The sequence below is a fragment of the Artemia franciscana genome, chromosome 2 (assembly GCF_032884065.1).
Source record: "Artemia franciscana chromosome 2, ASM3288406v1, whole genome shotgun sequence".
Lineage (NCBI taxonomy): Eukaryota > Metazoa > Arthropoda > Branchiopoda > Anostraca > Artemiidae > Artemia > Artemia franciscana.
This window is the reverse complement of record NC_088864.1, coordinates 51,822,622-51,838,677: the sequence shown is the minus strand read 5'-3', so window position 1 is coordinate 51,838,677 and position 16,056 is coordinate 51,822,622. Positions and strand designations below refer to the sequence as shown.

The following is a 16,056-nucleotide window of genomic DNA, read 5'->3' as shown; positions in this document are numbered from 1 at the left end:
ACGACTTTTAGGGGGTTTTTCCCCCTATTTTCCTAAATAAGGCAAATTTTCTTAGGCTCGTAACTTTTGATGGGTAAGACTAAACTTGATGAAACTTATATATTTAATATCAGCATTAAAATGCGATTCTTTTGATGTAGCTATTGATATCAAAATTCAATTTTTTAGAGTTTTGGTTACTATTGAGCCGGATCGCTCCTTATTACAGTTCGTTATCACGAACTGTTTGACTAATATAAAATGGTTACTAAAATAAGGAAAATTTATTTTTATAGATAAGAGACTAGAATCTTGAGCTAAAATCTCTTCGATATTTCATTTGTTTTCATCACTTTCAAGAGGATCATAAACCATTTTTGTGTGGCTTACTTTTTTTCAAAACAAACATACTCTTTCTTATGCTAGAACTTTTTATCAGTAACTAAATATCGTACTACTTTTTATTTTGAATCAATATTATGATTTACAGTCGTTTCGCTTATTAAAGTTTCTACTGAGTTTATGTCTCTAATGGCTAGTACTACTTTCTATTTACCGTTAATTCTCTCAATTGGCCTTATAGAATGTTGCTTAAAGTTTCAAACTGCAACTAATTATATTAAGGGTTAATTAGAGTTTCATGAAAAAGTTTTATGCATATTTTTAATTGACATCATGTGCTGCCTTATTATCAGGAAAAGAATGTCTAAGAATTTATTTAATCAGCCTTATCTTCAGTGTTTTATTCGGGAGCGTCTATAGTGAACCTTTGATATTTATATGTTTATATCAGTTGTTTTTATAATACAAGAAACAACTTGTGTGAATAATACAAAATTTTTCAGGAAAAAGGGATATTTTGGGCCGTGTCAACATATTGAAGGTCTGAATTCAGTGACTGTTTGAATTATTTTTTAGTAGACGTTTTTCTCCAGAGGCAAGCAGCTGGTCAAACGAATAGCAAAGCCCATTATTAGAGCATTCTTAACAAAATTAACATAGCATATCTTCTTCAACCATTTTAAGCCTCATCAATTCAAATTCAGATACTTTGGTATGATACCATAAGCACTGTTGTTCTTAATCTGTTTAAAACCGGTTTCTCTGTGTGCACTCGGAGATAATCAGCTTAGTCTGTGTGAGGTAGACTACTATGCAGGTATATTTTAACTAAATATTTAATATATAGAGGTGTTTCAGTTATATATTTAATATAATGCGTCGTGGGCGGCTTACTTTTGCTTCTATAATTTTGCTAGTAAAGTATTATATTTTCATCAGATTTTGGTATATTTCATAATTAATTAGGTTACTTCACTTCTTGAGCGTAGTCAGTATAATTTACAAGTATCCAAATTACTACTGCCGTTGCTTTGGCATCTAATATTATAACGGTAGTTTAAAAATTTAGTCTCCTAATTTTAACAGATTTTCTGTCAACTACGAAAAAAAAAAAACACTCCATGCCTTAATTTTTTTTAATTTTAAAGTTTTTAAAACTTTATTACTTTAAATTTTGAAGTGTTTTAAGTTTTTTTCAATTTTTCCTGCAACCACGACCTTTACCAATAACAAATTTTTTCGAATAAAAATAAAGAATAGAAGTTTAGTATAAAGTGAACATAAATTATCCTGCGGTAGGTAGATTACCTGCTTATAAAGCAAATTCTTCCTCCCGATATGTTTTTCTTTAAATTTAAAATTCTGAAAACAAAACCCACTCCCCCTAAAAAATTCCTCTTGAGGTTTGTGATGCCTAAGCCTAACGAAACTTTTAAACTTCTATAGCCGTAGAAAGGTGGGTACAATCTATTATGATATTAAATAAAAAAAAACAACTTTTTTTAACTGAAAGTAAGGAGCGACATTAAAACTTGAAACGAACAGAAATTACTTCGTATATGAAAGAGGCTGCTTCCTCATCAACACCCCGCTCTTTACGCTAAAGTTTGACTCTGTCTCTCAATTCTTCTTTTTAAAACAGTAAAAAACTTTAGCGTAAAGAGTGGGGCGTTGATGAGGAAGCAGCCTCTTTCATATACGAAGTAATTTCTGTTCGTTTTAAGTTTTAATGTCGCTCCTTACTTTCAGTTAAAAAAACTGGTTTTTTTTATTTAATTTCTGAATGTTTTTGAATCAATGCATGTTTTGATTTTGGCTCTCCGCAGAGGAATAATTAAAACGAAATTTGCATTTTTTTTTTTTTGGCTAAATGGCTTTCTCATAATTTTGATCGAATGATTTTGAGAAAAAAAGAGCGGGGGGAGGAAGCCTAGTTGCCCTCCGATTTTTTGGTTATTTAAAAAGGCAACTAGAACTTTTAATTTTTTACGAATATTTTTAATAGCAAAAGATTTACGTAACTTATAAATTAGCTTACGTAAAGAACTTTTGTATTCTCATATTTCTATTACATATATGAGGGGGTTCGCCCCCTTGTCAGATCTTCGCTCTTTACACTAAAGCTTAAATTTTGTCCCAATTCATTAAGAATGACCCCAGAATCACAGAAGCCGTAGAATAAATACTTGAAATTACTAAAAATACTTTAACGTAAAGAGCGAGGTATTAGGAGGAGGTGAGCCCCTCAAATGGGTAATAATTTCTGTTTGTTTTAAGTTTTAATGTTGTTCCTTACTTCCAGCTGAAAGAACTTTTTCATATTTATTTTTCATTGTGTTTTTAAATAATGCTAGTAAATCCTGCGCTCCCTTCATGGAGATTTTCTTCCCCCATGAGAAATTATCGATGGAAAGTTTCCCAGCATATCCCCCTCTTCTCAACCCCTCCCCCAACCAAAAAAGTCCTCCTGAAAACGCCTGTACACTTCCCAATAACCATTACTATATGTAAGCATTGGTCAAAGTTTGTAGCTTGTTGCCCCTCCCATGGGGACTGTGGGGGAGTAAGTCGTCCCCAAAGACATAGTTATAAGGCTTTTCGACTATGCTGAATAAAATGGCCATATCAGAATTTTGATCCGTTGACTTTGGTAAAATAATTAGCGTGGGAGGGGGCCTAGGTGCCCTCAAATCTTTTTGGTCACTTAAAAAGGGCACTAGAACTTTTCATTTCCGTTAGAATGAGCCCTCTTGCAACATTCTAGGACAACTGGGTCAATACGATCACCCCTGGGAAAAAAACAAAAAAAAAACAAATAAACACGCATCCGTGATCTGCCTTCTGGCAAAAAATACAAAATTCCACATTTTTGTAGATAGGAGCTTGAAACTTCTACAGTAGGGTTCTCTGATACGCTGAATCTGATGGTGTGATTTTCGTTAAGATTCTATGACTTCTAGGGGGTGTTTCCCCCTATTTTCTAAAATAACGCAAATTCTCTCAGGCTCTAACTTTTGATGGGTAAGACTAAACTTGATGAAACTTATATATTTAAAATCAGCATTAAAATTCGATTCTTTTGATGTAGGTATTCGTATCAAAATTCCATTTTTTGGAGTTTTGGTTACTATTGAGCCGGGTCGCTCCTTACTACAGTTCGTTACCACGAACTGTTTGACATAGAAAAATACTCTCAAAACAGACGGGGAGCTATTCTTGCCATCACTAATAATTAAGGGGTAGAATAAAAAAATTCCTAGGATTTAGTGGAATTATAAATTAAATTTCAGAAAAGAAGGCATGATTTTTAAGATTATGTCCAGCATTTGGTGCCAACTATTGAATAGACTTAAAAGACATGTTTAACTCTTCGGAATAAGATTTGAAATAATAATAGAGTTGAAAGAATAAAATCAACATCATTTCAAGGGAGGGGTTTTTCTTGTGTATGTCAGGGAACTGCACAAATTGGTTTTTGAACTTTTTTAAGTATAATTTGTTTTTTGAACAAGTTCAAAGATAATAAGGAATTCTTTTAAACGGAAAGCCATACATTTTTCTCTGGCAACTGGATTATTGAACGTGGGCCAATGTCCCGGGTGACTAAAGTACTAGAAAAAGGATATGTGCGAAGATCAAAACTAGGATTAAACCTAAGATTAGGAATGTCAATGTGATTAGGAATGGAATGGCATATTCTTTACACTCATAGAGCTTGGTGATTTTTTTTAATAGATTACACTTTTGTAGCAGTGATGAAAATCTAAAACTCCTTTTCTACTCACCTCAGACTGTTCCTCTAGGAATTTTTTTTTCATGGCAGTTGCTTTTTAAATAGAGAAGGATTAAATCCCCCTCCCCTTGAGCATGATCTTGCAACCCGTCATTGCCTTTGAACTAGTTCCAATTTAATAAATTCAATTGCTTAGGTGCTGCAACATTGATTGGAAGTTTCTTTACTAAAATAAATGTCCTTTTAATGAATCCCATTATCAGCAGTAGTAACAATTCTACTCGTAGTAGCGGAAATAGTGGTAATATAAACCTTGAAAGCGTCAGCCTAATACCCTTATCTGTTTCTGAGATGTTTCTAATTAGCCTTGTTTTGACAACATGCAGGATCATAGTTACTTTTGATATATATATATATATATATATATATATATATATATATATATATATATATATATATATATATATATATATATATATTTATATATATATATATTTATATATATATATATTTATATATATATATATATATATATATATATATATATATATATATATATATATATATATATATATATATATATATATATATATATATATGTATATATATATATATATATATATATATATATATATATATATATATATATATATATATATATATATATATATATATATATATATATATATAATATATATATATATATATATATATATATATATATATCAAATTGAATCAAAATAGAGGTTGCGAAACTATGATTCTTGAAACATGTTGAAATATGAACCGATTAGTTATAAACACTTAGAAATTTAATGTCTCAAGTAGATTGATGATGCAAAATTTCCAAATATTTTTAGAACATGAAGTGTTCTGTCTTCAAAACAACATATGAACCCTTTAATTTTAAAATTGCATTGAATCTTGAAAAGTGAAGTTTTAATTATAAAACTTAAAAATTCAAAGCCATTACAAGGAAGAAAAGTGAAATATGTTAAAATTCTTGGACTGGTATCTATTGTACTGACAAAAGTCAACATAAAACTGTGAAAATATAAAAAGAAGCTTAGATTCTTGAAGAATATAGGGCTTAGTTAGAAATTATGAAAATTCAATGCGGTTAAAATGGTTTGGTGGAAAATTATTAGAGTTTTGGGGCCAAAAACTAACAAACTAAGTTTAAATATAAAAAAAACTTTCGATTTTTAATACGTGAAAGACGTAGGTGTAAAACGTAGACGTAGATTTTTGAAGGCATAAGTATTTCTGATGGCCATAATTTCTTTTCATGACGTAGAAATAACAGTCCAAATGGGGACAAATCATTTTATTAGGCAATGAAAACAATGACAAAATCTCTAAATATTGTAATTACATACACAATGTGACCGTCATCAGCTGGTCTTAAACCCTTTTAATTTTAACACTTCAGTTTTAACCCTTAAAAGAGACAAAATAACGAAAAAGGAAAATTCGTTTAAAATTTTTAAATTGAAGAATATTATTGTCATAACCAACGTAAAAAGTCTTCAGTTTTGAAAAAAGCTGGGATTCTTGGAATGTAAAATCTTTGGTTAAAAAAAAACCTAAAAATTCATAGTCATTGGAAGAACACAACAACAAAAAGTTTTGTTAAATTCTTCAATTGAAAAGTATTTTAAAGGCCAAAATTTTAGTTCCAAGAATTTGAAAATACAACATTGTGACGAGGAAAAGATGAGAATTATTTTCAAATCTTGAATTGAAAAGGGTTCTGTTGTCAAAGACAAAAATAATAATTGACGAATTTCGAAACAAAACCCCAAAAATTCTTGGATTTCTTAAGATTTAGATGTCAGAATCTTAACTATAAAGGCCTTAGAACACTCCAATTTTATACTAACGTGAATGAATATTAAGAAGTTTTATTTAGAAATTTATTTAAATCTGAAGATTAAAAAGTCTCAGAACTCGAAAATGCAAAAAAACAAACCTTTTTTGGAAGGTTACCTCATAGTCCATTGGAAAGTTTATTTAATACCAATTATTTTCATCTGAAAATTAAAAGACTTGGAACTAAAAGTATGAAAAAAACTCGAAATTCATGCAATTTCAATGTTCAGTTAGTTCCTTTTTTCCATTACTATTACTCCTTCTCACAATTTGATGCATAAGAATTTACTCTCAAAAAATTCAATATAAGTAGGAGCTGATTAAAGTGAATGGGTAACATTCAAGTCCATTTTGGAGCTCGTGGAAAGATTAGGTACCGATTTCGATTCTATTAAGATCTCAAACCTCTGACTAATTATCAGTCTGACTGGAATGCTTTTCATAAATTGGTAAGACAGTTTCATTCATTTTGTGTCTTGAAGAAAATTGTAAATTTATTCGGGATCTCTAGTTACTTTATTTTAGTGTCATTCTTACTTTTTTCCATTACCCAGATTCAGAAGATATCTTTTTAGTCCAGGTTGGAAAAACGCCTTTTTTCTTTAGTTGGGATAATATTTTCCTGGTTTAATTTTGGGACGTCATAAGTGATTAGCGGATGATAAAAATTTCTTATCTTTATTGCCAGTTAGTGAATGTTTTTTACTCTTGTTAGAAAGTTATCATTCATTTTTTTGAATTCAGATAAAATAAATTAAAATCTGAAAGATTAAAAGTCTTAGGAGGGATACTAAAAATACAGTAAAAAGAAAATATGAAAAATGCTCTGCCTTTTTGAGAGGGGGTGGTGACATCTTTGTTAGTAAATTCTTAAACTCTTCACAAACTCTTGAGTTGAGTTTGATTTTCAGGAGGTAAAATTCGGGCTTAGAATGGATAATATATCACATTAATTATGAAAATCACTTTTATTTCAACGTAAAATTGAAATTTAGATTTGTTCATTTTGTGGAGGTAAAATTCGTGCTTCCATATAAATAAGCACAGTAACAAAATTGGCATGTATAATAGGGCAGCATATTACGGTAATTATGAAAATCACCTTTATTTGAACGTAAGCTTTCGTTTACCTTTTTAGGTTGAACAATGAATTTCTAGCAAACTACTCTTACACTTTAAATTGTCGATATGAATTAATCATTCATGTCGAACATATTCACAAATAGTGGAAGAGTTGGGATGGGTTGTCTTAGGAGATAAAGGTGCAGATTTGGCAAATGAAGCCAGTGGATCAATGTCACATGAAGATTTCACAGCAGTTATTGGGGATCCTTTTCATAGTCGTCCAGGTCTAGGTTCAGAAACAAGAAATCTACAGTTCTTGTCATCGCCGTTGCAGCTGAAAAAGCCTTAGAGGCAAAAATCCTCCAGTTTATCTTACCTGAGAGGCAAAAATCCTCCAGTTTATCTGGATAATTGAACTTCAAATCCGAATGTAGAGTATTTCCAACATGCCCTGAAGTCCAGAGGCTTCCAAAAGCTGTCCAACAGCCCCAACGTACCTCATGAGTGTTTGGAAGCCACATAACCAAAAAACTATATTTTTGACTAGACTTGCATCCCGATCGGCTACAATAATAGTAAGAGCTCTCAAGCAAAGTGGTTGATTGAATGTCAGTACCTAAGTCATATCTTATGTAGAACACTGTTCACAAACGAAGCTGAGTATGGGGCAGATAGAAATGGGATCACTTGGTCTCATATCTGTTATGGGTGTGAAAAGAATGAACGTTTTCCCTATGTAAGAGCGAAGCCGAGTATCAACAAGCACCTAGGCCACAGCTCTCTGCTAGCTAGATAATGTTGCAGGAAAAAGTGTGGACATATTCTACAGCAAATGTCAATATTTTTCAAGCGATGTAGAATCGAAGCTCGTTGTGGATTGTGCAGAAGTTTTGTTTGTTCTAGTGTCTGTCTGAGATCCTTGATGAGGATTCAATTCTTCCAGTTGTCTGTCTTGACGTAACAGACTTTTTCATCTCATGTACTGTTCAAAATCTCAACAGTGGCCTCAAAGAAACAATTATGCACATGACGTGAGATGTGTCGCTACCATTGATCCTACAGACATTGTAATATACTTAACAAGTTATATATTGAATGCTAAGAGTTCCTTCCAATCCTTCAATATTTTTTATGTTTGAAACCGAAGTGTTACGCTCCAGGATCTTCGTTTCGTAATACGATGAGCTGACACCCATAGCACTAAAATTGTCAATAGGAAATTGGCTGCTTAAACTGATGATACAAATGGACAGGTAATGCAATCTGAACAGGGGGTCTGATTTCCTTTTGCAAAAGGTTTGTATCATGCACTAACCTATTGATGAAGCCTTCCTGTTTGTTTTGTCTCCTTATTTTGATAGCCTGGATTCGCATAGGTTGTTTTGATTAGGTCCAATATACACTACAACATTAACTGAAAAGTTTCATGGTAATGCTCATAAATTCTCTAGAGACGGCACCTCAAATAAGCTTCCCTTTCCCAATAAGCCTCATATAAAAACAACATTTTATTTTTGTTTTACTTAATATTTATTGTATTCGAGCAGTGTTTCTTTGTTATGATATTACAAAAAAAAAATCACATTTACAACTAAGATCAATAAAAAAAAACCTGCGGAACTATCAATTAATATGTATTGATATTCGTTAAACCATCAATACAGTTTTACTACAATCAAAAAGATAAAACTTTAAAGGTTATTTTTTTTCAATAAATTACTAATGATATTCTGGTAACTAGAAGAGATAGGAGACATTACCTTTAGTCTAGTTTTTCTAGATGTTTTCTAGTTTAAAAAAAATGTCCTATAAATTAGAATAAAATATTAAAATAAAATTAGCCTATAAGAGTCTATAGTTTCCGTGCAAATGGGCTATATAAAAGTAAGCCTATAGCTTCCGAGGAATTTTTCAATCTAGAAACTATTTCAGAGTAACCAACGAGTATTAAAGTCACCACTGTCGATTTGTAAGTTATAAAATAGCTGTTAGATTCAAAGAAATGCGTAAAATTCAAAATGGTTTTTTGACGCAAGATAGCCCTAGCATATGATTTCATGTTTGAACATCTTCAAAAAAATGTAGCTTTATTTTACTGCAATAAGAACTTTCTAGTCCAGGAAGGGGGTGGTTTAACCCAAAACAAATTGCAAGAGAAATGATTCTTTAAGTGCCAAACTTAAAACAGTGCACTGCTTGCAAATATGCAAAGTTGGTTATTGAATCCAAATAAAAACCGGCTCATCTAGCTGTTTCACAAATGTGTTTTTTGTTAGTTTGAGCATGAACTTGCAGAGATGAAATCCATGTTTTCATATACAGGCATACAACAAAAAAAACAGTGTAGACAAATGGGTTTCTGCCTTACCTAGATCACCCTATCAATTTACATTATTTTCAATCCATTTTAAATCATTTTAATATCAAATATTGCACATATTGAGCATTTTCCACCTCCTACATTCAACATGAAAACATCATCTTGGAAATCAAATTTGGTCTCATTTTTATACTTTTAACAATATGAATACGGATTCTAGAACCCAGCTAGATCAGCTTATTAATTTACTCCATTTTTAATTGAGTTCACAGCACTTTAAATGAAGATTTCTGACATTTTTACAATTTCTTATCCTGAGCCTTTATATCAATATAGGTTTTGTGAAATAAATAAATATATATATATATATATATATATATATATATATATATATATATATATATATATATATATATATATATATATATATATATATATATATAAGGTAAAGGATAAAGGTAAAGGATACGGCATTAGACTTTACAGTCCATACCGGCGGTGCTGATCTCCGTTTCTTGGCCCTTCAGCCAGGAAGTGCAATGGGGGGTTGGGGGCCAGCCATCCTGTGCATTCGCAAACCCTTCCTGTTTACCTTCCCCAGATTTCTCCAGGTACCCATTTAGAGCTGGGTCGACTCTGGCTAAGCTTACAGAGTCAGGCCACTGACCCCCGTCCCAAACTGAAGAATTGGATACGCCGGGATTCGAACCCGCGTCCTCTCAGACAAGGGATCTCGAATCCAGCGCACCAACCCACTCGGCCAGGACAATATATATATATATATATATATATATATATATATATATATATATATATATATATATATATATATATATATATATATATATATATATATATAATATATATATATATATATATATATATATATATATTATATAATATATAAATATATATATATATATATATATATATATATATATATATATATATATATATATATATATATATATATATATATATATATATATATATATATATATATGTATATATATATATATATATATATATATGTATATATATATATATATATATATATATATATATATAAATATATATATATATATATATATATATATATATATATATATATATATATATATATATATATATATATAATATATATATATATATATATATATTAGCTGTTGAGGTGGCGCTTCGCGCCACCCCAACACCTAGTTGGTGGGGGCGCTTCCTGCCGCCCAAGCCCCGCCGCGCGCGTAAGTCGTTACGCGCCATATCAGTTACGTGCCATTGTAGTTGTGTCCCTGTGTCCCACCTGTGAATATAGATAAAAGAGAAAAGATTTCTCTTTTCGTTATATATATATATATATATATATATATATATATATATATATATATATATATATATATATATATATATATATATATATTTATATATATATATATATATATATATATATATATATATATATATATATATATATATATATATATATATATATATATATGTTTTTAACTACGTAAAACTTGTGAATATACAACATTCTTCGATGTCCCATTGTCTGTGCATATAAATAGATTGTCAGGTTTACCGACTCTTGAATACCGGGTTTACCGACTCCGCGCCACCCTAACACCTAGTTGGTGGGGGCACTTCACGCCCCCCCCCCTCACCCAAGCCCCCCTCCCTCAAGCCCCCCCCCCCCCGTGCTCGTAAGTCGTTACGCGCCATATTAGTTACGCGCCATTGTAGTTGTGTCCCTGTGTCCCACCTGTGAATATAAATAAAAGAGAAAATATTTCTCTTTTCGTTATAGACATATATATGTTTTTAACTACGTAAAAGTTTTTTTTACCTTTTTTCTTTTTTCAGTTTTCTTTTTCTTCTTTATTTTTCAGCATCACTATGAAATACATATTATCGAACCTTTGTTTTTTTAACTAGAATCTGGTAGGCATTGATGACCGAATCCAAGTCAAAATCCCAAACCCAATCATCATCGCTATCATTTTCAGTTTCGATATGTTTTGACTCTCGCTGTCCAGGTGGATTTTCATCTAAGTGCGCGGTTTTGCATTCTTTAGCCGTAAGCCTGTTTTCTTGCTGTTTTTGTGATTCCTCGGCACGCTTTCTTTTCTTACTTTCTCTATCAGCCGCAAGTTTTTTGGCATAGACTCTTTGAGCAGCTTCCCGGGCTGTTGTCATTGTAGGTTCTTCAGTCATTTTACAATTAAACATTTTTCCGTCCACGATCTTCTTACAATTAAAAGTTTGTCTTTGAACGATTTTCTTAAATACTTTGAATGACGTCATCGTCATAACAAACATGACGACAACTAACTTCATGACGACATGACATCACTCGACAGACCCACAGACAAACAACTTATTTTTATATAAATAGACTAGCTGTTGGGGTGGCGCTTCGCACCACCCCAACACCTAGTTGAAGGGGGCGCTTCGTGCCCCCCCCAAGCCCCCCGCGCGCGTAAGTCGTTACGCGCCATATTAGTTACGCGCCATTGTAGTTATGTCCCTATGTCCCACCTGTGAATATATATATATATATATATATATATATATATATATATATATATATATATATATATATATATATATATATATATATATATATATATATATGTGTGTTTTTAACTACGTAAAACTTGCGAATATACAACATTCTTTGCTGTCCCATTGTCTATGCATATAAATAGATTGTCAGGTTTACCAACTCTTGAACATGCAACATATAATGGTCCATGGGAAAACAATCCGTATTCAGATCTATACCTCATGATTCTAATGATTGCCCTTGAGCTTTGTTGATGGTGATTGCTAATCGACCATTCCCTGTGTTGCCGTTGTCATTTATATATCCCCCTGTGCCCCCCGGCGTCCCCGTTGCAGTTGTGTCCCTGTATCCCGGTCGTCATTTATATTCCCTGTGTGCCGGTCGTCATTTGTGTCCCGATGTCCCAGTCTGTGATTTCTCTTTGAGTGTCCCGGGTGTCATTTATATTCCTTGTGTCCCGGTGTCCCGGTCATCATTTGTGTCCCGGTGTCCCGGTCTGTATATACATTCGTTTTTGAATTGGTCAATTTTTTAGTTTTTAGTTTTTTACCTTTTTTTTAGTTTTTTTAGTTATACCTCATGATTCTAATGATTGTCCATGAGCTTTGTTGATGGTGATTGCTAATCGAACATTCCCTGTGTCCCCGTCGTCATTTATATATCCCCCTGTGCCCCCTGGCGTCCCCGTTGTAGTTGTGTCCCTGTGTCCCGGTCGTCATTTATATTCCCTGTGTCCCGGTCGTCATTTGTATCCCTGTGTCCCGGTCTGTATATACATTCGTTTTTGAAATGGTATATGATGAAATAAATTTTTGTATTTTTCCCCTTTTTTTAGTTTTTTTTTAGTTTTGTTTTTCTCCTTTATTTTTCATTTTTTTCCTTTTCTTTTTTTTCTTTTTTAGTTTTTTTAGGTTTTTAGCTTTTTCAGTTTCTTTATTAGTTTTTAGTTTTTTTTTTCTTTTTAGTTTTTTTGTAGTTTTTACCTTTTTTTAGTTTTTTAATTTTTTTTTATTTATGTCCTGGTCGTCATTTATACTCCCTGTGTCCCGGTCGTCATTTGTGTAGCGGTGCTTTGCTGATGGTGATTGCTAATCGAACATTCCTTGTGTCCCGGTCGCTTTCTCTTTGAGTGTCCCGGTCGTCATTTATATTCCCTATGTTAAACATTTTTCCGTCCGCGATCTTCTTACAATTAAGAATTTGTCTAAGAACGATTTTCTTAAATACTTTTAATGACCTCATCGTCATAACGAACATGACGACAACTAACTTCATTACGACATGACGACATGATGACATGATGTAACTCGAAAGTTGTGTGTCTGTTGCCCTTGTAGGTTCTTCAGTCATTTTACGATTAAATATTTTTCCGTCCACGATCTTCTTACAATTAAAAATTTGTCTTTGAACGATTTTCTTAAATACTTTTAATGACGTCATCGTCATAACAAACATGACGACAACTAACTTCATGACAACATGACGACATGATGACATGACCTCACTCGACAGACAGACAGAACACACAAACAACTTATTTACATATATATAGATATAGATATCCCAGTCGTCATTTGTGTCCTGGTATCCAGTCTGTAATTTCTCTTTGAGTGTCCCGGTCGTCATTTATATTCCCTCTGTCCCGGTCGTCATTTGTGTCCCAGTCTTTAATTTCTCTTTGAGTATTTTTTCTTTTTAGTTTTTTTAGTTTTTTACCTTTTTTCTTTTTTCAGTTTTCTTTTTCTTCTTTATTTTTCAGCGTCACTATGAAATACATATTGCCGAACCTTTGTTTTTTTTTAACTAAAATCTGGTAGGCATTGATGACCTTATCTAAGTCAAAATCCCAAACCCAATCATCATCGCTATCATTTTCAGTTTTGATATGTTTTGGCTCTCGCTGTCCAGGAGGATTTTCATCTAACTGCGCGGTTTTGCGTTCTTTAGCCGCAAGCCTGTTTTCTTGCTGTTCTTGTGATTCCTCGGCACGCTTTCTTTTCTTACTTTCTCTATCAGCCGCAAGTTTATTGGCATAGACTCTTTGAGCAGCTTCCTCGGCAGTTGCCATTGTAAAATCTTCAGTTATTTTACAATTAAATATTTTTCCGTCCAAGATCTTCTTACAATTAAAAATTTGTCTTTGAACGATTTTCTTAAATACTTTGAATGACGTCATCGCCATAAAAATATGACGACAACTAACTTCATGAAGACATGATGACATGACGTCACTCGATAGACCCACAGACAAACAACTTATTTGTATATATATAGACTAGCTGTTGGGGTGGCGCTTCGCGCAACCCCAACACCTAGTTGGTTGGGGCACTTCGCATCCCTCCAAGCCCCCCTGCACACGTAAGTCGTTACGCGCCATTGTAGTTGTTCCCTGTGTACCACCTATGAATATAGATAGATTTATATATGTGTTATAAACTACGTAAAACTTGCGAATATACAACATTCTTGCCTTTCCCATTGTCTGTGCATATACAAAGCCTTATGTACTTATAATGACGTCATATGCCAACGCTCTTTTTACAAACAAACAAACATACATATACACAACTCGTTTTTATATAGATAGATAGATAGATAGATACAATACAAATTAACTGCGTAAAACTTGCGAATATACAACATTCTTCGCTGTCCAATTGTCGCTGCATATAAATAGATTGTCAGGTTTACCGACCCTCGAACATGCAATGTACAATTTTCCAAAGGAAAAACAATCATTATTAAGATCTATACCACATTTTTCTAATGATTGACCTTGAGCTTTGTTGATGGTGATTGCAAATGCTAATCGAATTGGGAATTGCAATCTTTTAAATTGAAAAGGCAGATCCGTGGGAATCTTGAGAATGCGAGGAATAAGAACAGCCTCACCCTCAAAAGTCCCTGTCAAAATTGTGGCCTCTATTACGTTTTCCATTGTTTTTTTTTTACGGCAAGTCGCGTGCCATTGCAAAGCTTTGGTGGGTTGATATTTCTTAACAGTATTATTGGTACGCCTATTTTTAGTTGTAGCACGTGTGGTCGAAACCCTGAAAGATCCAAGGAATTTAGAAATTCAGATGGATAATTAACCGCCTCATTTGGTTCCAAATCTGTGTCGACTGACTTGTAAAGGACTGCCTGGTCTCGAATCTTGGTCAAAACAATATTGTTGATTTCGTGGACGTCTATATGTTTGGGTGCAACAATCGCTCTTTCATTTAGCCATTTATTATTTTTTTAATTGTTTAGAATATTCAGAAATACTTTTTCAATCAATTCATTTTTGGACGTAACTAAATTACAGAATTCAGCAGGTAGTTGTATACGTCCTGAAATTGAGTCTACTGGGAGCTTTCCGTTTCCAATTGCCCGCAATTGATCTGAAAATGTTTGACCAGAGTCATCGTTTTGCAATCGGACCCGCATATTTGTAGTTAATTTTAATGTTTTTACGTGTGCCCATAAATAAGAATTTGTCAGGCAAGCATTCATTTCGTCTGCAGGGGTTGATCTAGGTATTATAAGTAATGTTTGCCTGACATCTCCCACAAGCAATATTAATGTGCTGCAAAAGGGTTTCGAATTCCCTCGCAAATCTTGTAAACATTGATCCAGAGCCTCGAGCGATTTTTTGTGTGCCATTGTGCACTGGTCCCAAATAATAAGTTTGCATTGCTGCAATACTTTACCCATCCCAGATGATTTGGAAATATTGCAACTGGGAGTTTCTGTAGAATGCAAATTCAGAGGCAATTTCAAAGCGGAATGAGCAGTTCTTCCACCAGGCAGCAATGTTGCGGCTATTCCGGACGACGCAATTGCTAATGCTATATCATTTTTTGATCGAATTGATGCCAGAATCAGTTTTATCACAAACGTTTTACCAGTACCTCCTGGCGCATCCAAAAAGAAAATTTCTCCAACGTTGTTATCGACACAATGCATTATCGTATCATAAATGTCTTTTTGTTCCGACGTTAACTTAGAAATGTTATTTTGTACATACGACAATAGATCACTCGTACTGTAACTTTGTTCACGATCAAATTCTACACATGTCGAAACAGCAGCGGTACGATTAGGTGAAGGCATTTCAAAATCCTGAAGAGGTTTGTTTGCCATACATACGCACAAATCTTCTATAATAGCTAGAGTGTAGTTATAAATTTCTGATGTAAA

General features: G+C 32.9%; 1 protein-coding gene across 4 annotated transcripts in view; it reads left to right on the top strand.

Moving 5' to 3' along the window:
• The first annotated feature begins 231 nt into the window (after positions 1-231).
• Positions 232-16,056, top strand: part of LOC136043391 (caspase b-like) — a 128,098-nt gene continuing 112,273 nt past the window's right edge. The window contains exon 1 of one of the 4 annotated variants that reach the window (XM_065728316.1): positions 232-862. In XM_065728316.1, the coding sequence (XP_065584388.1) occupies positions 760-862 (103 nt within the window). In that variant the 5' untranslated portion in view covers positions 232-759. Of the gene's footprint in view, positions 1,139-16,056 lie in introns of all 4 variants that reach the window. The other 3 variants (XM_065728303.1, XM_065728311.1, XM_065728306.1) reach the window with 3 other exon arrangements.